The 23,097-nt window shown below is 35.1% G+C and overlaps 1 protein-coding gene across 1 annotated transcript in view; it reads left to right on the forward strand.

Moving 5' to 3' along the window:
• The window catches only part of JMJD1C (jumonji domain containing 1C), a 280,413-nt gene that overhangs the window by 180,489 nt on the left and 76,827 nt on the right, over positions 1–23,097 (forward strand). Inside the window, exon 3 of the mRNA XM_052640187.1 lies at positions 12,425–12,538. Coding sequence (XP_052496147.1) covers positions 12,425–12,538 — 114 coding nt within the window. The remainder of the gene's footprint in view (positions 1–12,424; positions 12,539–23,097) is intronic.

Consider the following 23,097-nt stretch of genomic DNA (forward strand, 5'->3'; position numbering starts at 1 on the left):
AGTACTGTTTAACTAGATGTAAATATACCAAGAACCATCATGTAGCCCACATTTCATTGATTTACCTACGGTAGAGTTTCTTCATAAAAGTAACCTTTGTTTTTACTAAAAGACAGATTACTCTCAGTGAATATATTTGGCTCTTAGTAATCACTTTGTGGGTTTGGTTTTTTTTTTTTCTTTTCTCTTCCATGGTTCTAATTGTCCATCTTGGAGTTTTGCTGAAGTTCATTTGCTAGTATGTATTTTTTTTCTGAATAGCTCCTTTATTTACAAATATTAATAATATAAATAGATAACTTATCTCTAATATCTTGATAATGTTATTTTTTTCTCCAAAGATTGCCAGTAATGGCTCTGCGTTTGTATCTGTCAATTTAATATGCTAACATGTAATTTACCTGAACCCATATAAACTTGGAATTTTGGTTGTTTAACAAAAGAAGGATGATTATCCTCTGATTTTTGTAATAGTGGAAAAGTGAAGAAGGCCTAAATCTCCCAACACTGAGAAAAGGTGTAATGAAAACTTAATGTTTGCTTAAGTATTTATTAGTTAGATATTTTAAATGATGGCAATGTCATAGCATGAAGAGAGCGCTAAGTGGAAAATTGCCTGGCAGTCTAGTGGTTAGGGCTCCCTGTGCTTTCACTGCAGGGGCCTGGGTTCAGTCCCTGGTTGGGGAACTGTCATCCCAAAAGCTGTGTTGTGGACCAAAAAAGAAAGAGAAAAAGAGTACTCAGTGAAATGAGCAACTTATAAAGCATATGTTCCTTAAAACTTGGTAACAAATATACATACTTGTGAAAAAAAGGCCAAAAGGACACATGCTTAACTGACTGAGTTCATGCTTAGAACTATGAGATCCTTTTCTACACTCAATTCTTTTGTTTTCCAAATTATTCTCTAATCTCAACAAACTGGGGAAAATTCTGAAAGAGATGGGAATACCAGATCACCTGACCTGCCTCCTGAGAAAACCGTGGAGGTCAAGAAGCAACAATTAGAACTGGACATGGAACAACAGACTGGTTCCAAATATGGAAAGGAGTACGTCAAGGCTGCATGTTGTCACCCTGCTTATTTAACTTATATGCAGAGTACCTCATGCCAAATGCCAGGCTGGATGAAGCACAAGCTGAAATCAAGATTGCCAGGAAAAATATCAATAACCTCAGATGTCCAGATGACATCACCCTTAGGGCAGAAAGTGAGGAGGAACTAAAGAACCTCTTGATGAAAATGAAAGAGGAAGTAAAAAGAGGACATTGAAAAAGCTGGCGTATAACTCAACATTCAGAAAACTAAGATCATGGCATCTGGTCCCATCACTTCATGGTAAATAGATGGGGAAACAATGGAAACAGTGACAGACTTTATTTTCTTGGGCTCCATAATCACTGCAGATAGTGACTGCAGCCATGAAATTAAAAGATGCTTGCTCCTTGGAAGAAAAGCTGCTACTGCTGCTAAGTCACTTCAGTCGTGTCCGACTCTGTGTGCCCCCATAGACAGCAGCCTACCAGACTCCCCCGTCCCTGGGATTCTCCAGGCAAGAACACTGGAGTGGGTTTCCATTTCCTTCTCCAATGCATGAAAGTGAAAAGCTATGTATGACCAGTCTAAACAGCATATTAAAAAGCTGAGACATAACTTTGCCAACAAAGGTCCATCTAGTCTAAGCTGATTTTTTCAGTAGTCATGTGTGGATATGTGAGTGGACTATAAAGAAAGCTGAGCGCCGAAGAATTGATGCTTTTGAACTGTGTTGTTAGAGAAGACTCTTAAGAGTCCCTTGGACTGCAAGATCAAACCAGTCAATCCTAAAGGAAATCAACCCTGCATATTCATTGACAGGACTGATGCTGAAGCTGAAGCTTCAGTACTTTGGCCACCTGATGCAGAGAACTGACTCATTGGAAAAGACCTTGATGCTGGGGAAGATTGAAGCCAGAAGAAGGTGACGACAGAGGATGAGATAGTTGGATGGCATCACTGACTCGATGGACATGAGTTTTAGCAAGCTCCTGGAGTTGATGATGGACAGGGAGGACTGGTGCGCTGCAGTCAGTGGGGTCACAAAGAGTCAGATGCAACTGAACGACTGAACTGAACTGACAATAATTATATTATTTATAAGGAAAACTAATTTTTTCTAGCAACAGGATCCAATATGTGTTTTGTATGGTTTAGTTTAATTTTAATTCCTAGTTTACACTTTCTACATTTAAATATTTTTTTCTTGACAGACATACTAGTGACTAATTAAACTGAAAAACTATTAATATCAGTGTTTTCTCATTGTCTGAAATGCTGTTTTTCAGAAAGAAAGTGAAAGTGAAATTGCTCAGTCGTTTCCGACTCTTTGGAGACCCCATGGACTGTAGCCTACCAGGCTCCTCCTTCCGTGGGATTTTCCAGGCAAGAGTACTGGAGTGAATTGCCATTTCGTTCTCCAGGGGATCTTCCCAACCCAGGGATCGAACCCGGGTCTCCCGCATTGTAGACAGACGCTTTACCGTCTGAGCCACCTGTTTTTCAGATGTTATCTTTAAAAGCTCCTTTATGTTGAATTGTTTACCTAGTTCTTTATGATAGGTGCTTGTTCTTTTTGATAACTGAAATAAGTGTCTTCGATTTCCTCCATTTTACGTTCAAAGTTTAAAGCTTTATTCAGCAGATCGCAAGACACTTTGCTCTCTGCTACCTCATGTCAACAAGCATGAAGAAAACATGGTTCTTTTACACCGTATTACATAGTAAAAGTCATTCATTCAGTTATGAATTCAGAAATCTTGTTTCTAGTTGCAGCGTTTCTACAAGTATTTTGATAAAAGTCATTTAATCTCCCTGAATGTCCATTTCTTCATCTGTAAAAATGAGAACCTTAGTCACTAAAGTTCCATTTCTGTTTTAACAGCTGTTTTTCTTGTATTTGATTTCCTCATTTTCATTTTACCCCCTCTGATTTGAAAATCCACCTTTATTTTACCCTAAATTCCCATACTTACCTGAAACTATTTTGGGACTTTTTAAACAATCCATTGATTATTATTTATGTGTGTTGTGTTCCAGTTTCACCTTGTTGTATTAATTAAAGCATTAAAAATGTGTTGTATCTTTTATGGCTGGTTCCATTTCATTGATTTGTATTTATTCTTTTCTTTCTTTCTAGAACTTGTCTGATTATATTTTCCATAAATTTGATGTGTTTGCTTCCAAAATGTTCTTGATATTTTTATCAGTCATATTAAAATTATGGAATAGTTTTTTTTTTTAACATTATTGACAGAGGTTTAAAGGAAAAATATCAGGTATTCAGAATATTATAATATAAGCAAGGGAACCAAAGTAAATCATCAAACATCACTGTATTAATGAATTTGGAGGCAACTATTTCTAAAATTGTAGTGAGAATATTTCTAGTGGTTTTGAAAGAAGCGTGAAAACTTAGCATTTAATTCTAGTTATTTTTGGTTTTATGTGGTTACAGGGTATATCTGTGTCCTCCAGTAGTATATAAAATATAAAAAATATAAAATATAAAAAATATAAAAGCTATAAAATACAGGTTAGAGTAAGATGAAAATTTAGGTCTAAAAATCTATTGCTATAAGTTTTAATTTTATTTCTGGCTGCACTGGATCTTCATTGCTTCACACAGGCTCTCTTCAGCTGCGGCGAGTGGCAGCGCCTCTGATGGGGAGGTGCCACGTGCTTCTCCTTGCGGGTGGCTTCTCTTGGTCTAGGTGCCGGGGTTTCAGCAGTTGCAGCGCTCAGTAGTTGTGGTCCATGGGCTTGGTTGTCCCATGGCATGTGGAATCTTCCCAGACCAGGGATTGGGTCCATGTCACCTGCATTTGACAGGTGGATTCTTGACCATTTGACCCTCAGGGAAGTCCTGGAATTATTTATTAATGGAAAGAAAAATTAGTTACCTTAATGGCATACACCCATGAAGTTGTAGAGGAGGAGGAGGACAGTCAGACCTCCCTACTTGTGTGTTCTGCATATGAGGAGTCAATCAACCATGGATGAAAAATTTCAGAAGAAGAAATACCAAAAGATTCTCAAAAGCAAAACTTGAATTTTCCTTGTGCCTATCAACAATTTTGGGGACTTTCCCGGTGGTTCAGACAGTAAAGAATCTGCCTGCAAGATAGGAGACCCCAGGTTCGATTCCTGGGTTGGGAAGATCCCCTGGAGAAAGGAATGGCAGCCCACTTCTGTATTCTTGCCTGGAGAATTACTTGGACAGAGGAGGCTGGCAGGCTTACAGTCTATTTGGTTGCAAAGAGTTGGACATGACTGGGCCACTAAAGCTGTCAACTATTTACATAGTATTTATGTTATATTAGGTATTATAAGTAATCTAGAGATGAGTTAAAGTATATGGGAGGGTTATATGCAAATACTATTCTATTTCATGTAAGAAACTTGAGCCTTGAAAGATTTTGATATCCTCCTAGACCCTGAAACCAATTCCTTGCCATTACAGAGGAATGATTGTAAGTAAAACCTCATGATATTGGGAAGAAAAAAGATTGATCAGGGAGATTCTTAAAGAGAAGCCATAGATAGGACAAACAGATAAAACTACTACTCCGGTTAGAATATGTGCTTTATTAGTACTCAGAAGGACTAGAAGGAAAGGATAAAAGGACACTGAATTCAGCCATAATGCTTATTGAAACACAGGGACTGTTTGCATAGTGCTTTTGTGTTCTCAGCAGTGATTTTTCTTAGTCAACTACATGTCATAAAAATTATGATAAATATTTACAGAGTTAAATGAACACATTCTGTTGTTGCATAACTTTCCTCTTACGACTGGGGCACTTTACCCAGGATGTAGTGAAGAAGGGAGGGAAAGGTGCACTAATTTAAGACATCGCACAAATATTGGTTGATTGAATGTCCTGCATGCTTAGGGGAGAAAAGAGAGTTTAAAAATCAGTGTTAGGTCTGTATCATCTGGAAATCCTGGAACTTCATGGTCTGTTGAAGTATACCATGCTACACTGCGTTTGCAGTGCCTGGAATATCTACATAGATATATTAATGTGAAGATGTTAGTCATTAGGGTAATAAACCACAATGCAACAGTTATGCATTTGATTATATATTTTATAGATTAATAGGACAATAGGACATATTGAAAAGTATTTTCCTCAATCTAATCAGCTTCAGATGAGGCCATATCAAGTTCAAATCATTTTTAAATTACTATTGTTTTTCTTATTTTCCTATCCTTGTGTCTGAAAAAGTACTTAAAATGCTAAAGCACTGAAACTTAGAGGTTTTTGGTGTTTTGTACAGTCTGTATACTTGGAGAAATCCACTTGTTTGTTTAGATTTCTGTATCTGTAAAGATGAGGGGTTTCTTTCATGGTTCAAAATAAATGGTACCAAAATGCTAGTTTAACTCTTAATTATATGTATAAAGGTTCTACAATTATTGGAAGGAACAGATTTTCTTCGGATAGCCATACAGTATTGCCTTCCTTTTAGCCTCTGTTTACTTTCTCACCTCTGTTGATTTATTCAGCTTGTAACCTAGAAACCAGCTAAAAAGGAAGGAAGTCAGAGATGTGTATTTCTGGGCAGTAACTGGAGTAGTTTCCTCTTCCTCTAGCCTGGTTTAGCTGCCAGAAAAGACCTTTTACCCAACCGAAAAAAAAAAAAGAAAAAAAAATTTTAACTCTTCAACTTCCTTCCTTCATGCATTAAGGAAGGTATAAGCCGCAAGAAGAGCCAGTTTGAAGAATTAAAATGCTGCTCTCCTCAAATTTGTGTTTTTTGCCGTCTGAAAGGTGATATTTAATAACATCTCTTACAAGTTGTAAGAACGAGAGAATTTAAGGAGACATGTTGTAAAAGCTAAGCAACTTACGCTTGCTACCAAATGCTTTCTCAGTATTGTTACTTCAGTATTTTTATTTGTTAGAAATTTGTCAGTGTACCAGACCGAACATACATTTATGTATTTATAAAAATATTTGGGTTACTTGCTTAACCATGTCCAACTCTTCGCAACCCTATGGACTGTAGCCTACTAGACTCCTCTGCCCATGAGATTCCCGAAGCAGAACTACTGTAGTTGGTTGCAATTCCCTTCTCCAGGGGATCTTCGTGACCGAGGGATTGAACCCTGGTCTCTTGCATTGCAGGTGGATTCTTTACCATCTGAGCCACCAACGAAGCCCTATAAAAATATTTATCAAGCCCAATTTAAACATTAGGAAGATACTTAAGGTTTTCAGCTAGTTGCACTTGTAACCTTTATTTATTTCCATTAAGAATCGACTATGTCACAAAGAGTCAGACAGGACTTAGCAACTAAACAACAAAAATGTAGTATTTATGGTAATGGAAAAATATCTAACTTTAATGTAACCGTGATGTATGAAATAAAAATGAGTGGTTTTTCGGTACTGATGTTATTTTAATTTTATAAAATTATTAAATTGTGTATCACTAGCAATATATAAATACTGTGGCAGTTGTTAAGTATAGTTCTTAAGGCTACTTGATTTTGTAGGGCACATAGTACTTGAGGAACAAACATTTTTTTAAGTTAATAACAACATAGTCAAATCTGAAATTTATGCGAGATTATAAAATGCATCTTGTGAAATATTTAACTCATTCTCTAATATACAGTAAACTGTGGAAAAGTAGTATGCCCTGTTTTAAAATTTGATAGTTTATAATATAATGTAATAACTTGAATCAAATATTTGCTGTTTGTTTTGGGCTCAGAATAAGGCTGCCATATTACTCCAGTTGTTTTTTTTTGTAAACTTAGATTACACTGAATTCTTTCAATTCCATACATGTTTTATGATCACATCTTAAGTAATTATGAAATGAAATACTCGTATTCTATATTAGATTTAATATTCATTTGACTCATTATTAAAAAGTACTTTGTTCTTAAGTTACATTTCATTTCTATCACTGTTCTAAAACTGAGTTTTACTAATATTTGTAGAATAATCACTATTCCTCTCTTTCATCTTTAAAACAAAAATGGATTGAGATTTTCATAAGTACAATGCATAATAGACTAAATTTAAAATATCTTTTTTTCTGGTAGTTAACGTAATGTTTTTTATGAAATGAAGCTGATACATCTGGAATAGATTTAAAGGGACAGGGCACTGGCTGGGAATTGGAAGTTTTTCTCTTAAGACGATTTGATAAATTGGTTGTGTGGTATTAAAATCAGTGTAAATTTTTAGATTTATTGAAATTGCAATACCTAACATTGGGACAAATATAAAATAAAAGGCCATTCACACACATCATTAAAAATAGGTGAATGTTTTCTTGTACTGGGAGATATCTGACATTCTTTCTTCATATTCAGTGTGTTTATTATACATACAGCACAGATCTCAGTTCAGACTAATCATGTGTCAGGTGCTGAATAGCCATCTGTAGCTATTAAAGGTTTTTATAACTATGAACTATTTAAATTATTCTTAAAAATAATAAAAATGTTTCAGGAATATTTTTTAATCTGCCAAAATAAATATTACCAGTTAGTTTTTGAGTAAAGTGTTGGTGTGGTTGTTGGTTATGTCATTTGATTTCACTTAGATTATTACCCCAGAAATGTTTTAAACTGTTTCCCCCCCTGTGTTTTTTAAAATATCAGTGTATTTCCAATGAAAAATGAGTAAAAGTAAATTCTTTACTTGAAAACACACTAGAGAGTATTCTTCATAGGTTTAAAGCTACCTTTTACTTTTGCCCAGCTGAGAGATATTTACATCTTACTTGTTTTTTGCACTTTCTCACCTTGGTGAATCTGTAAGGCAGAAACTTTGCATTTGCCTTCTGAAGGAGACAGTAAACTTGAGCTCTCAGTCTCGCCACTAGTCTGTCTTTGTCTGTTGTTAAAATTATGAGCCAGTCTCTATGGCGCAGCCAAATGAGTAATCACCAGTAATGTGACTCGTGCTGGAAGTGACTCCATCAGCACCTGTGACGGAGGATTAGTTACAGTTTACAGAGCACCGCCTCTTCCCTTCTCTCAGTGTGCCCTAAGCCAAGTAGTCGTTCTCATTTGGGTGTCTGCGCTGTTGGAAGCTACTGCAGTGTGTTTCCACACAGACAGAGTACAGTGGGAAAAGGCTTTCTCTAGCTGATGGATGGCTGTTCTCTCTATCTGGAGTATCTTACTGGTTATGTAAGCGACCTCGGGAGAAATTATCCTGACCCAGATCGGAGGATGCAGCAGAGCTTCAGCTGCAGGATTTCTTGGTCGTTAACACCACAGTGCTGATGACAAAGAGCGAGTTGTAATCCTCGTCACTGCCAGGACTGAGCCAGAGCAGACAGAAGATCGTCATTTGCTCGTCGGAGACTTGTTAGGTTACAGCCTCTGCTTCGTTCTGTGGTCTTGGCTTTTCTTACTATACAATGACGACGCTGCAAGTGAGCTCAGAAATGCTTGGTTTGAGAGCCCTTTGCCTGTGATTTTTGAAGACTTAAGAATTATTGAGGCTAGATTAAAAAAAAAAAATACTGCTCAAGAACAAAATGGAAATGTCAGCTATACTTCTTGACCTTTAAAGCCTTGTCGTGGATATCAGAGATTTAAAGATACTTTAAAATTCTCAAGAACAAAGTACGGTTTGTATTTTTCTGCTTCCTTTTTCTTTTGTCTTAATTTACATTTGGTTTTGCTTCTCGATTTTAGGAATTAAGGTCACTGTCTTTTTCAGGTCCATCTTTCGTGGTCTTAGTTTTTTAGAATTTTTAATGATTTCATTTGTTTAGAGAGAGATTTATTGTGTCGGTAGTAATTTTCTAACGCTGTACGATAAAAAAACAAGCTCAGTTGTTTAAAGTATTATAGCAGAAATGTTTTGGGTTAGGGTTTTAGAATATAATGTTTCAAGGGAAGTAGGGGTATTTGTTTTGTGAGGGTTTTTTCTGTCTGTATGCTTGTCCCCACCCCCAACTTGTTTTCTAACAGTATCGTGTTTTTCAATAGACCTGCTTGGGTGGGAATTTGGACTTTGTTCTTTCGAGTCACTCCAATCTTTTTTTTTTTTTAAGACTAAACCTTGACTTCTAAAATGTATCTTAGATTGTTTTCTGCTTTAGTATTTCGAGATTTATATCAGATTTTTGTAGTTTATGAGCCTAATTTTTTTCACTTGGAAAAGAAATTGTTAAATGTTAACTGGAGATTGTTAGAAACTTGGACTGTAGACATAAACCTTGTGAATTTCCAGTCAGATGTTAAATGGTGAGCTTTTAACATGGTTTGTTTGAGCAGCTGAGTTATGTTTGAGAACTGTAGCTGATTTATTTTAAAAATGTTTTTCGAGGAGGGCTCATCTGTTCGCCTCTTCCTCATGTGAATGGAATGTGGTGCAGCATGGAGCCCCAAACAGGATACAGTTGTTCTAAGCATTCTTCCTATAGCGTGGTAGGCCCTAGTAGAAATGCAGGCTCTCTACTAAGTATTTATTTGACTTTATACTATTTTTAAAGTGCAGTTAACAAAGACAAAGGACCTTAAACTCTCAGTCCATTAATGAAATTGAAAAAGTGTTTTGTTTAGTTGGCAGTTTTAATTTGGATTTTCAAAGACTTCTTTCAGCGTTAGAATGAAGTCATTTTGTGATTAGGGTCACATTCTACTGTGACTTGCATCTGATGGTAGCTTGTAGCTTCCCCTTAGGCTGTGGAAGTTCCTCATAGAATGGTATATCTTTAGAGTCTTGAATTACTTAGCTATGCATGAGTTCTAGTTTCTTTGCATTCCAGTGCACCTAGACCCGTGAAATACTACAGATTCATCCAAAATCTGTAGGATTCATTCACTTTTATTTAAATATTTGTTTCTATTTTTAAGCTAATGTCTTTAAAGTGGATTTTTTGACTTGGATACAAAAATTATTAATGGTTACATCATTGATTTGCCACTTTAGGGAATTAGCATGTATTTTAACTCAGTTTTATATGTTGTTAGTCTTTAATTTTTCAGTAAAGTAGGAACAGTCACACATTTTTAGGGTTGCTTGTTTAATACATATTGAAACATTTCTTTAACAAGTACTATAAAAGTATTTATCGGCACTTGGGAACATATTTGTAGTTTAAGAGTAATTGCACATTTGCAAGTCCTTGTCCTATTTGCTATTTAAGAAGCATGGTGTACTTTTGACTTCCATTTGTACATGGTTATTATAAATACTCATGCATCAGAAACAGACCATTATAAACTAGTCTTTTAACATTTCTGATAGCTAGATTCTACCAGTGGCTTTCAGTTCGATACCCTAAAATGAGAATTTTTTTTTATTTTAGCCTGGAAACTAAATTTTTTTCCTCAAGTAATTAAAATTATGATAAATTGGCCTATTGAAATTTACCCTTAGATCTCTGACTTACCTTAAAAAGCAGAGTCCTGAGAGGTTCTCTTCACAGGAATGTTTTTCATATTATAAAATGACTAGGTCTCATAGGAAATGCAAACCACCTGTATTATTTGCGTAAGAAAGAGGCACTCGGAGTGGAGAAGTTGACTTTTTTTTCCCCAGTCCTCCTTAATTGAATCGGTACAATAGGCATTTAGGTAGTACCTTTTGTGGGCCTTTTTTTAACCTTCCCAAGTTGACCTGATTTGGTACTGTTTAGAAAAAAATAAGAGCATTTGATAAAGTTCAGGGATTTAAAGTTCTCTTGAGAAGCTGCCAGTGTTTTCTAATTTTATTGCTAAAAATTAAACATTTAATTTGAGAATGTTAGATATTTCTCGTAAAGAATTTAGTTATGGTAAATGGAAAGTGTCAGATGGCCACAGAAGCAGGAGATAGCTAAATAATAGGGAAATACCTGTTTTGAAAATGTAACTTCCCACACAAAAAAAATACTTTTGATACATAAAAGGTTAGCCCTAGAACATGGGAAGGAGGATATTACTGTGATTAGGTTTTCTAATCATAAATACTGAAAGTAAATTGGAAATGTAAGATAATTTTTTTATGTTCATTTATGAACAAATACATTTATTAGTTCATGAAGTAAATAGTATAGGAATAAGGCATGTTTAAAATGCTTATTTATTCTCTTGTGTTTTCAGCTTTTTCAAAACACAGACTCCTGATGAAAGCTTTAAAGATAATTTCTTAAATAGAGAAGTTAACTGTTTAAGAGCCATTCTGAATTAAAAATCTTGAAAGGTTTTTCAGCTGAGTGTTTAGTTGTGATTAGCAAGATGTTAGATTTTTTGAAGACATAAATAAGAAGAGGGAATTACAATGGCTTTGTATCTCCTGGAGATTTCTACTGTCTGCAGAAATCTTTGGTTTACATCCAAACGGTCGCACAAGTTGCTTGTAACAAGAAAGATTTCCCTTTATGATACAAGTACTTCAGAAACTGAGTTGCTTTTTTATTTCATTTTCCAAACTTAGATTCTTTAATAGTAAAGTCACTATGTTTTTAAAACAGTAGAATATTGTTTTCATTTGTAAGTTTTAAAACACTATCATGGATATAATATCCTTGGCCTTTATTCAAATTGCTTCTACTTTGGAAATAATTAGGATAGTCATAAAAAGTGCATACCTAGTACCTTTATTTCCTTCCTTCCTTTTCCTCTCTTGCCTCCTTCACTCCCACCTCCTACTCAAAATACCAGTAAATTCATTTATGTAAAAGTTGTCTTCAAATGACTATGGATTTGCTCAGTTCATCCCTCCACCACCGCATGCCCCCTTGTTTTGTTTTGTTTTGTTTTATAATAGTGAAAATCTGGAGAGAGTTTACTGGAAGGTGATTGTGAGTTCTGTGTAATAGTTTTTACCTCCCTCTTCTTTTCCTGCGCCCTTCCCCCAGTACTGCTGTTACTGAAGCAGCTGGATTTTTATTTGTGCTTGGGGCAGGGGCGGGGGTAAGTAGTACATGGGTGGAGTTAAAAGACCAGATGCATCCTGATCATTTAAAATCCTTGATGTGAGTGAGCTACACATGTAAATAAACTACACATGTAAATCATAACTAGTCTGTTTTATACAGAATAATACTTAACAATATTTTAAAAGAGTTGGGATAATAACCTCTCCTATCCAGTTTGCTTTTTTGGGAACAATTTCTCTTTCTTTAGATCAGGAATTTTTATACATATGTATATTTGATTATATCCTTTTCAACAACTGGGATGTATTAATAGACTGGGATTTTTTTCAAATGATTTCTTAAAATCTACTTAATTTCTTTTTAATAATAGAAAATACTCCAGATAAAAGCATCACTTTAGATTATGAAAACTGATATTAATTGGTAGCCTAAAATCATTATAATGATGACTTTAATACATTGTGTTTATATATACCCCTTCACATTTTGAGGATAAAACCCAGAAAATAACCATTAGAATTTTTTTTTCTCTTCCAGACTTTCAAACCCCTGGTTGAAAAAAGTGTACCCAGTTCAATCACTGCAGTAGAATTCCTTGTAGATAAACAACTGGATTTTTTAACTGAAGATAGTGCCTTTCAGCCCTACCAGGTAAGAAATTTCAGGTCACTTTAAAAAATTACCTCTTCATTAAGGTTCGTTGATATTCAGATATTCGTTTGAATATTTAAGTCTAACTTTCTAGCTAACATCAAGGTATATAAGAAACTTAATGCATTTGATAAAGTTTGATTATAGGATAAATGATTGATTTATCCAGTCAGTACACACAGAGAACTTACTTATGAGCCAGGCAGCATCCTGTGGCTGTGCAAGCACAAGTGAGCAAAATAAAAGTCCCTGCCATTCAAATGATGTTCATTGTTAGATAATAACTGGTTAGATATTAGTATAAATTATCTTTGTCTCCAGCTCTAAAGGTTAAGATTTGGGTCAATTCATGTAATTAAATGAGATTAGTATTTACTATATACATGCATATCAGTTTAGCATAATAGTAGTTCATTTTCTTTTTAAATGGTAATTTTCCTTTTAGATTGTCATAAGTTGAATTGTGCAGTTTCTAGATTTTAATTCCCAGTTGTTGCAATTTAAATACAAAACTTAATTGGAAAAACGTTTTCTAGCTGGTTTTTAGATTTAAATCATGTAAAGAAACTCATATCAAAAGTAGGAAGCTAAATGTTTTTAAAATCTCTAGTTATGTTTTATCAGTTAATTTTTTAAAGGTAAAGGTTAAAATGCACAGCAGTTTGTTTTCTTTGTATATTTGAATTTTAGATTAAATTATATCAGTATTTTATAGGTTTCTTTTCCTTAAATGTTTAAGATAACATAGTAAATACATTGAAAGAAAGTACTGGACTAGTTTGACTTGATTTTTAAAATGAAGCTGAAAGTCCATATTCCTGTTTCATTTCAGAATAGTTACTGATTTCAAAAGTAAAATATAGAGGCATTGTTTCCATGGAAAGAACAAGAGCTTGAGTTAATGAGTAGTGGTTGGCTGTATGTGAGGTTATAATACTTAGGGAATTAGTTAGGTTCTTCTTTTATTAGATCTCCCAAAAGTAGATGATAATTCCCTTAGTTAAATGTTATTTTTTTCTTTGAAGTCTGCATGGATGTGCTTTTGTCTTTACACATTATTTTTCATAGTTCATTAAATGGCCTCATTTCTGTACTGTGATTATGGTATTTACAGCTAAAAATTTATAACAAGTTATAGTTTAATATTGGAGGTGTTAGAGCTTTTCCCTCGGGTTTTATTTTGTTTTGGTTATAGTTGTGATTGCCATTTTGCTTGCTTATAGTCTTACTATAATTTGTCTCATTGCTAACAGTCTTTTAGTGGGAATTAGACTAGGTGAAATCAAAGGAACCTTCCAACTTAGCGTTTTAATTCTGTGGCTTCTGATTAGCACTATAGAAGTTACAGCTTGGGTTTGATTTAGAGAACTGAAATCATTATGTAGAAATTACTTTTAAAAATAAACTCTTGCCAGGTGGCCTAAAACTCTACAACATGTTTATTAAAATTGTAATGATTGAAAGAATGTACTAACATATTACACAGGGGTTTTTGTACACATTTTAAAACTGTTTTAGATTCTGACAATTTTATTATTTTTATTAGAAATAAAAGCTTGAGAGCTTAAGTCTGGTTTGATTTGTTGATTTGTATGATTATCTTTGTTGGCTGTGTATCTTCCTTTTGCTAGTATAGGTAAGTTGCTCTCTGGCCTAGAAGGATATATCTTCCAAAGGTGATATTATTCACTTGACATTTTAACCGTTTGTGTTTCATAAATTATGTGAATTTTAGTTTTAAGGAATTACACTAAAAGCACTTGATTTAGGATCCAGCATACCTTAATTTTAGTGTTTCTTAAGTGTTTTTGAAGGAACAAATGATATACAATAAAGCTTATTGTAGCATTTTAATTTCTGTATTTCATGTTTTAAAAACAGGTTTAAAATATAAAAATACTTACTCCAGTATGTACATTATAGGCACCTACTGTAATATTTTCAATGAAAATTTACTCCAGAGACTGAAGATGGCTCAGTCTAGGTTTTCAAAGTTATTTATTTAAATGAATTTATGAAATATATAGTCCACATAAGGAAAGACTTTTAGAGTTCATGTAATTAGAGTAACTTTATCCCAGAATGCTTTTCTCTAACCAGTTGTCCAAACAGTACATTAAATTCCTTGGCATGTTAAACATGGCAGCTGTTCCTGGCATAGATTTTGTAAATAGTGCCTTGACATATCTTAACCTTAGGGTAACCTTATGTAAGTCAAAGGGAGTTAGGGGAAAATTAAGTTTTTTAAATGGTCTCCCTGTCTTTTCTCACTTATTTAAATTTCAAGAGGCAGTTTCTTCTGAATCTGGGTGTTAATTATCCATTGTAGAGTTCTTAAGTAGGGCAGGTTAAAACTTTGGAAATGGCTTTTCTGTATTAGGTGATGAGTAAGTATGCTTAAGTTTTGTTTGAAAAATTCCAAATGATGCTTCACTGTGAATCTATTTAAATAGTTTTATAGTGGGAATTCCTGTTCACCATCTTTTTCCTTGAGTTCTCATCTCAGCATTTTATTCTGTAGTAGAATGCTCCCGTAAGTTAGCTTTTAGTTGTACAGCCCTATTTAATATATCACAATAATATATATTGTAAGATAATGATTAGAAAACTGATGACTCAAAATTAATACAGGTCTTTTCAGATGACTCACTTTTAGGTTATTGGTTTGAATCCTACATTTATCTCTCTGAATAATTTCAGTGTATTGAGTATCAGATGGCATGTATTAACTTAGTTGATTTGGTCATTTTTTAAAGTAACTTGTGGTTGGTTAATCAGGGTGCAACCATCACTGATCATAGTTTTCAATATTTTGGAAAGAATACTGAATGAGGAGAGAAATCAACGTCTTATATACAGTATAATGAAGGCATGTTAATACATTTTTGAAGCAGTGTACCATGGTATTGTTAATTCTGTGTTTTCCTTCCTTTTGCACAGAAATGAGTTTCTGCTTCCTCCTTTCAGACTTCCTGATCAGGCCTGCTGCAGTTAACTTTCTTTGAAGTAGAGGGGGAAGGGAAAAAGAGAGGAAGTAGGAGGAAACTCTTTAGATTCTACTATGTCTTTCAGCTGGCTGGGAAGGAGGAGGGAAAAATTATTTGTTTTTAAAGATACTTTTTATAGTTTTGGGTTTTTTTTTTTAAATTAATATGATTTCCAGTATGATTGCCTTTGGAGGATGAGTAGTTTTTAAAACTTTCCACTAAAATTTGAAGTTTTGATCAAACGTAAAACAAGTTTGATAATGAAATATGAACATTGAACTTTTAGCATGATTTTGAAATCATCTTGTCCTGGATTTTGGCTTCTGGCCATGCACACACCTGCAATAAAGGAATAATAATACAAAGGGCACTAGTGAAAACCATTCAAGATTTGAAGCAGAATATGCTTGCTTTTAATTACTCCCTATGTCTATCTTTATATATTAAAATTCATTGTAGTAATGAGGTGAGGTATTTTCCCTAGAATAAAGTAGAATCATCCTAGACCTGAAGGAATAATCCTATTTGAAGTTCTTAGTCATTCTAATCTGCTAAAAGTTCAGAGATAAGACTACTAATACTTTATTTTCTGTTATCACAAAATACAGGCATTGAACACTTTACTAAGTATTTGATATGGTACTATTGGGCTGTGAATCGCTGGTTGAAGGGAATGCGTGGAGCAAACCTAAGTATTTTCTTCGTTCTTAGACTAAAGATTGATTAAAGACTTGAGCAAAGTCTTAGAATATTTTGTTAATGAAAGTGTCTGAACTGTGTCAGCTCTGTTTATCATTACTGTAGTCCTTCAGTGAGAAAGTTGTTCTTTGTCAGAGTTGGTTTTGAACCACAATTTTTCCATTATTGATTATATAAATTCATTGTCCACAGTTTCAGAATATCCCTAAGTTAGTTGTTGCTCAACACATCTGGTTTACTAAAAATAGCTTGAATGATTGCCCAGGATAAGTTACCAGTAGTTTAAAGAGTGGAATGTACCAGACACATGTATTTTTCCTTCTTATATTTTTGTTATTTGGAACTGAGATGAATTTGAGGGAGGTGAAATTTAGCCTCCAGACAGCGTAGGTGAACAATTAACTAGTTCTTTGGTTGTCACCAACCAAATGTTATATTTTGTTAAGTATTTGACATAAGTGAGCAACTGACAAGTTTGAAAGTCTTGGTGGTGGTAATTTGACTTATATGCAGATTTATTCCCCAGGGTACTGTAATGATATTGCTAATAGTTTAGAGAAGGGAATAAACAGAACTTTATTGTTAATATTGCTTTGGTGGGTGGAGAAAAGACTTAACTTTTTCACACTTTTCTTTACTCTCATTTCAATTTGTAGTATAAATATATTACTTTAGAGCATTCTTAAACTAACATTCCTGTAGAGGAAATGAAAATTTGACCTAGTACAGAATTTATTCCTAGTCCCAGAATTCCTCTCAGATTTGTTCTTTCTGGTGTCAAATTACTGCTCCCTCATAATTTTACTAAAAGAAAAAAAAAAAAACAGACTTTCAGAAACTGCCTAGCGAACTATTGTTTTATTTTTATGATAGAAATTAGTGGGAGTTTTGTTATTGTTTTTATAATGATAACTAAACTTTTTATTGAGAAACAGATATTCATAAGAAACACCTATTAGGATAAGGGAGTGGCGTGCACTCACATTCCTACCTTCAAGAATGAGGGCCTCTGCCCTTGAGTTGAGATGGGAGAAACAGGCCCAGAGTAGGAGAGAGAGGGCCTGGAGCTCTTTGTGTCCTACTTACTGTTAGCTCACTTGATGTTTTTTTTGTGTTGTTTTTCCCAGAAAGGAGTCTTTAAAAGGCAATTTTATGCTCAGACTCTATTTCTCTTTGACTTACCCTTAAAGAATTTCAATGTCTAGCCTTAGAATATCCCAACTGACTTCACTCGTTCAGTAGTTGCTTAAATTACGTGGTTGCCTACTCACAGCATCCTGCTCTGGTGCTCGATGGTGTTCAGAAGTTGCTGACGGGGCTTCTCTGGCAATCCATGATTGAAGCTTTTATTGCTTCCACTGCAGGAGGCACAGGTTCAGTCCCTGATTAGGGAACTGAGAGGCCACATGTCACACAGTGTAGCAAAAAAAAAAGGTTGATGTAAGTTATAGTCCTTATTTTTTTCAAGACCTTGATAAGCCATGATGAGAACTTAGATTTTAAAAAATTCCTTGAAATAGATTTGATTTATTCAAATCAAAGGAGCCAAAAAAATACATAGTGAAGACTTCAGGAACACAGAAGAAAGGAGAAGTCAACAGAGACTGAAATGGTATAAAGAAATCTCACGAAGAGGATGAAACTTGAGGTTTCATTTGAATGGAGAGGGAAGTGAAAAGTTGGGAGAGTGAGGCAGACGTTTGGCAGAAAGGATTGCATGATCAGTGATGAGTTAGGTTTAGGGGTCAGTAGAATATCAGTCTAGCTAGAGAAGAGAGTTTGGTTTTAAATATAGACATCGTACCAGAGAAATAAGTATTGTGGGGTCAGATAAAAGAGGAAAAGGATTGCTAAGTACAGTTACTAAGTGACTTCTATCTTGTAGGCCCTATGAATCATTGGAAGCTTCGAAGCAAGAGAATAACAAAACCAAAATTTTCTACAGCCAAATGTTATATTTTGTCAAATTAAGTATTAACAATGACATCTGGTTATTGTACTATATCAGAAGGAGCTAACTGATTGGATCTTTTGTTTTAGAGAATCACCCTAGCTATGATTTTGAAGTCAATTCATGCAAATATTGTGTCAAATCCTAGCTTTACCATTTGCTAGCATGTGACACTGGAAAAGCCTAAAGCAGGCTATATACTTGGTTTCCTCATCTATAATATACTGTCCACCTCAGATTAAATGAGTGACACAGTTAAGAGCTTATTACTATATGGAAACCACTCAATAGAAGGTTGCTGCTATTTAGACATGCCCTAATTTCCCTTTTTGTAGATGGTGTCTTAAACCTTTGTGGTAGATATTTGAAACTCCTTTCTCTTCTTACCATATGCAACCATTGGACATTTCTCTGCCACCATCTGCGCCTCTCTCTTTTAACAGTCTGTTTTCTTTGTCTTCTCTGGAACTCTCAACCACTCTTTCTGCAGCTGGTATTAGATAAACTCTTTTGGTGTTGGTACAAGCCGTGGTCACTGCATAACAGAACATGTCTTTGGAGTAGTGTTTCTTTTTCCCTCCCTCTATTTTAAAAGTGTATAGGTAAGATTCCCAAGTGATGCCTGAACTCCTATTTTAAGAAAATGATGTTAGAAAAGATGCAGAAATTGTGGTATTACTCTCCACAACAAACACATCCTTATATTTTTTTCCCTAGGGAAGGTCATAAGCTCTACTTGCTGCTGATAGATATTTTTAATCTCAAAAAATATGAAGTGATATTCAGAAAGTTAAAGAATTATTTTTCTTTACTTGACTGTGAACAGACATTTGTGACCAACATTGACCTAATCAAACTAATCTCTGGCTAATGGATTTTAGTCTTAGGGATAAGAAGCATTCAACCTAAATCTAGGTTTATCTCAAAAGAGAGAAAACTAGTAAACCAGGCAATACCAGATGCAAATCAAAATTATACAAAATGGGAATAACAGGACTGTTTGGATTAGTTGCACTTATTCTGAGAGCTTTCTATTCTTTATTTTTCTATATCAGTTTCTGAATTATATTTGACAGAGTTGAGCACGTTCTCCATTAGGCCATAAGTTTGTGTATATATTTCCCTTTTCCATTTCACTTTGCCTTCATATTATCATTTGGTTGAAATTTAGAGGTGCCTTGTTGCCATAATGTCAGTGAAATGAGAACTGTGAGATTGTAGGATATACAGTGTGCCAAGACTATAAAAATACAGGGTCATAGCCATAGCTGTGAACTGATTGCGGGTGTAATAATGGCTTGGTAGAATCAGCATCTGTGGGCAGGCGTTGGCCTGGGGGTGGTCTAGGAGATGAGGCCAGAGCAGGAAGCTGCTATTGTGTAGTACTTGGCTTTATTCCATTTCTAGTCAAAAGTGACAGCTTGCAATAGCAGAGCCAAGCTGAAGCCTAGAAAGTAGAATGGACAATAAGAAAAGCGGAACCAGAAGCTAAAACAGAATCATTGTACTTCCTTTTTAAGCAAGCTTTTTAAACATTTTAAATTGGTACATCATGTTTTAATATTCAGTAATTTTGCCCTCCATTCTGTATAAGTGCTGCTTTTATCTCCCACTTGCCTGGTTTTATGTTGCCATAATTGTGAAACATTAGGTCCCATGAATCAGGTATGCCAATATGTATTGTCTGCTGCTATTAAAAGAGAGTTCTTCATTTTTAAAAATTAGTTGCAAAACTTGGCGTGTTGAAAATGTATTCATGAAGTTCAGGAACATGTTATTTTGACTGAAATTTGGCCCGCATATGAGCTGTTCTGCAATATTCAGATTAAAAACATTTATAAGTCACGGTCTGCAAAAGTTCTCTCCTGGTCCCAAATCTGCTATGATCATATGCTGAAAAATCTGCCAGTCTCTTTTTAATTTTTTGTGACTGCTGTTATGAATTTAAAGTATGTGAAATTATGCTTGTAGACATCAGATTCCAAAGATTCTAAGCCATCAATCAGTTAGTTATCATTGAGAAGAATTTCTGCCAGTCAAAATAGGTAGATGCTGTTTGTTTATTCCTTTTGCCCAACCCCAGATTCTTACTAAAGCACAGCCACTTTATTTAAAATACCAATTAAAATTTAATTTCTCAGTGTGCTGTTAATATATTTATAAGGTTCAACATTTTCCAGAATATTTACATGTGCATTGCTTTATTCGTTCTGATGTTTACCTTATGAGGAAAACAGATGGTATTATTTTATTATATATAATGCTTTCCTGAAAGCATTGTATATATTATATATATTACATAATATATATACATAATATATTATATATATTACATATATTAATTTAATCCACATAACTCTTTGAGAAGTACCTATTAACGTACAGTGAATAGGCAGCAGAAATGGAAAACCATATAAACTAGTTTTATTTTTAAAGAGATGGGACTATTAAAAAGATACAACAGGAAATATCATGGATATCCATTGCAGAAAAGTACAGCTGAACCTTATTTGGAATGGAATTAGGAACTAGAAGGTCAGAAACTCAAGTCACGTATTCCTTCCCCCATGCCTCAGTCTTCTTTCTGCGGACAGGTTTCTTCTGCTTAATCATAGGTTTTGCTTCTCATAATACTAGTTGCCATGTGACTTTTGTGTGTTAGTTTCGATTCTCCCACACCCCCTCCTTTGCAGGACTTTTAAAATCTAATATTTGTGTTTCTTGGTAAAATTGAGGGTAGGGATGTAGGAGAATAAACGGCTGAAGAGAGAAAAAGGAAGAAAGATGAGGAAGGGAGAGAATCTAGGATAGCAGTTTTTATAGGCGAAGAAACTGAGGTTTAGGGAAGTTGTGATTTGGCATCTAGGTTTGCATAGCTAGTGGTAGCCTAAACAGAACTTGAACCAAAAACTTCAGATTCCAAGACGTTATTTCTACTGTGCCACCCTTCCTTTGTGAGCCATCACATGGGAAGCGTCTCTTATTTGCACATCATCCTTTTGTTTGGCACTTGGCTGTTTTCCTTAGGGTTGCCATCTTTCCTGTATATGAGGGTAAAGTTTTCCTTAACCGTATTGCCTGCACAGTCTCCTAGACCTTTGGCATACTGGCATCATGCTGCGCCCCAGAGCTGTGCGCCGGGTTCAGGCCCCCTGTTCCCTGCAGGAATCCAAGCAGATGAAGATGGTCTGCCCCCTCCCAGTTTCCTCGGCTGCCTAGTTTTCTCTGTTATGCTCAAAGATTTGTTCAGAGTTAAAACTAAAAAGCAATACTTTAAAACAAAGCCCTTTTAGCCTCTTGTTAAAAGGATTATCTCTAAAAATCCAAGTCTTTCTAGGCTTCAGACTCAAGGCAAAACAATACTAGCCCTTAGTCAATAAATAATGATTGGGGGCTTTTTATTCATATGTTTGAGGACCTTCTGTGTTATATGCAAGAACACAAATGCACTGCCTTCGTACATCTTACAATCTAATGGTGGAAGTGCACAGAAAAACACAAATGTAAATATAGGCAAAATACAGAAAAAGTAGCAGACACCAGAGAGGCATAAGGAATCTACCCTGGTTGTGGGAGGAAAAAGAGAGAGGATACTGCTATTCTTAGATTAGGTGACCCCCTAAATTGTCTCAGGATGAATTTAAATTAGCTAAGCCACTAAGAGAGCAGGTCTGAATAAATGCTTGAAATATAGTGAATAAGCATAATGTTTGTTGGATGGTCCACTTGTATTAACTCTGATCATACCTTTCCCATGAAGGTGGAATGGTTGACTAGTCAGAAATTTTTTAACCGTTTTTTAGTTGGGTCAGCCACCTGATTGGCTGCACCCTCATTGTCCTTTTGGAGTAGAGGGATAACAGGCATTTGTTTTAAAAAAAGGTAACAGTAAAACTTAACATTTTAAACATTTAAGTGTGCAGTTCAGCGGAATCGAATATATTCACAGTATTATACAACCATCACCACTATGCAGATTCTGAACTTTATCAGCATCCCAAATAGAAACTCTTCATTCATTAAACAGTAACTCCCTATTTCCCAGTAGCCTGCTCTTCCCAGCCCCTGGTTACCTCTTGGTTCTCTTTTTTTGGTCTATATTATTATTATTTTGCCTCTTCTAGATATCTCATATAAGTGTATTCATACAGTTTGTCCTTTTGTGACTGGCTTATTTCACTTAATGTAATGTCTTCAGAATTCACCTATGTAACATGTGTCAGCATTTCATTGCTTTTCATAGATGAATAATACTCCATAGTACGTATTTACCACATTTTGGCTATCCATTCGTATGTTGATGGACTTTTGGGTTGTTTCTACCTTTTTACTATTACGAATAATGCTGCTGTGAACATTGGTGTACAAATATTTGTTTGAGTTCCACCTTTCACTTCTTGTGGGTATATACCTAAGAATGGGATTGCTAGAGCATATGAAAGTTTGTTTTACTTTTTGAGAAACAGCCAAACTGTTTTCCACAGTTCAGTTCAGATGCTCAGTCGTGTCCGACTCTTTGTGACCCCATGGACCGCAGCACGCCCAAACTCCCTGTCCATCACCAGCTCCTGGAGTTTACCCAAACTCATGTTCATTGAGTTAGTGATGCCATCCAACCATCTCATTTTCTATTGTCCCCTTCTCCTCCCGCCTTCAATCTTTCTGAGCATCAGGTTCTTTTCAAATGAGTCAGCTCCTTGCATCAGGTGGCCAAAGTATTAGAGTTTCAACTTCAACATCAGCCCTTCCAATAGACACCCAGGACTGATCTCCTTTAGGATGGACTGGTTGGATCTCCTTGCCATCCAAGGGACTCTCAGGACTCTTCTCTAACACCACAGGTCAAAGTTTTCCATAGGCTCTGCACTGTTTTACATTCTTAACAACAAGGATCCAATTTCTCTGTGAGAACACTTGTTGTT

Source organism: Budorcas taxicolor, chromosome 5, assembly GCF_023091745.1.
Source record: "Budorcas taxicolor isolate Tak-1 chromosome 5, Takin1.1, whole genome shotgun sequence".
NCBI classification, from domain to species: domain Eukaryota; kingdom Metazoa; phylum Chordata; class Mammalia; order Artiodactyla; family Bovidae; genus Budorcas; species Budorcas taxicolor.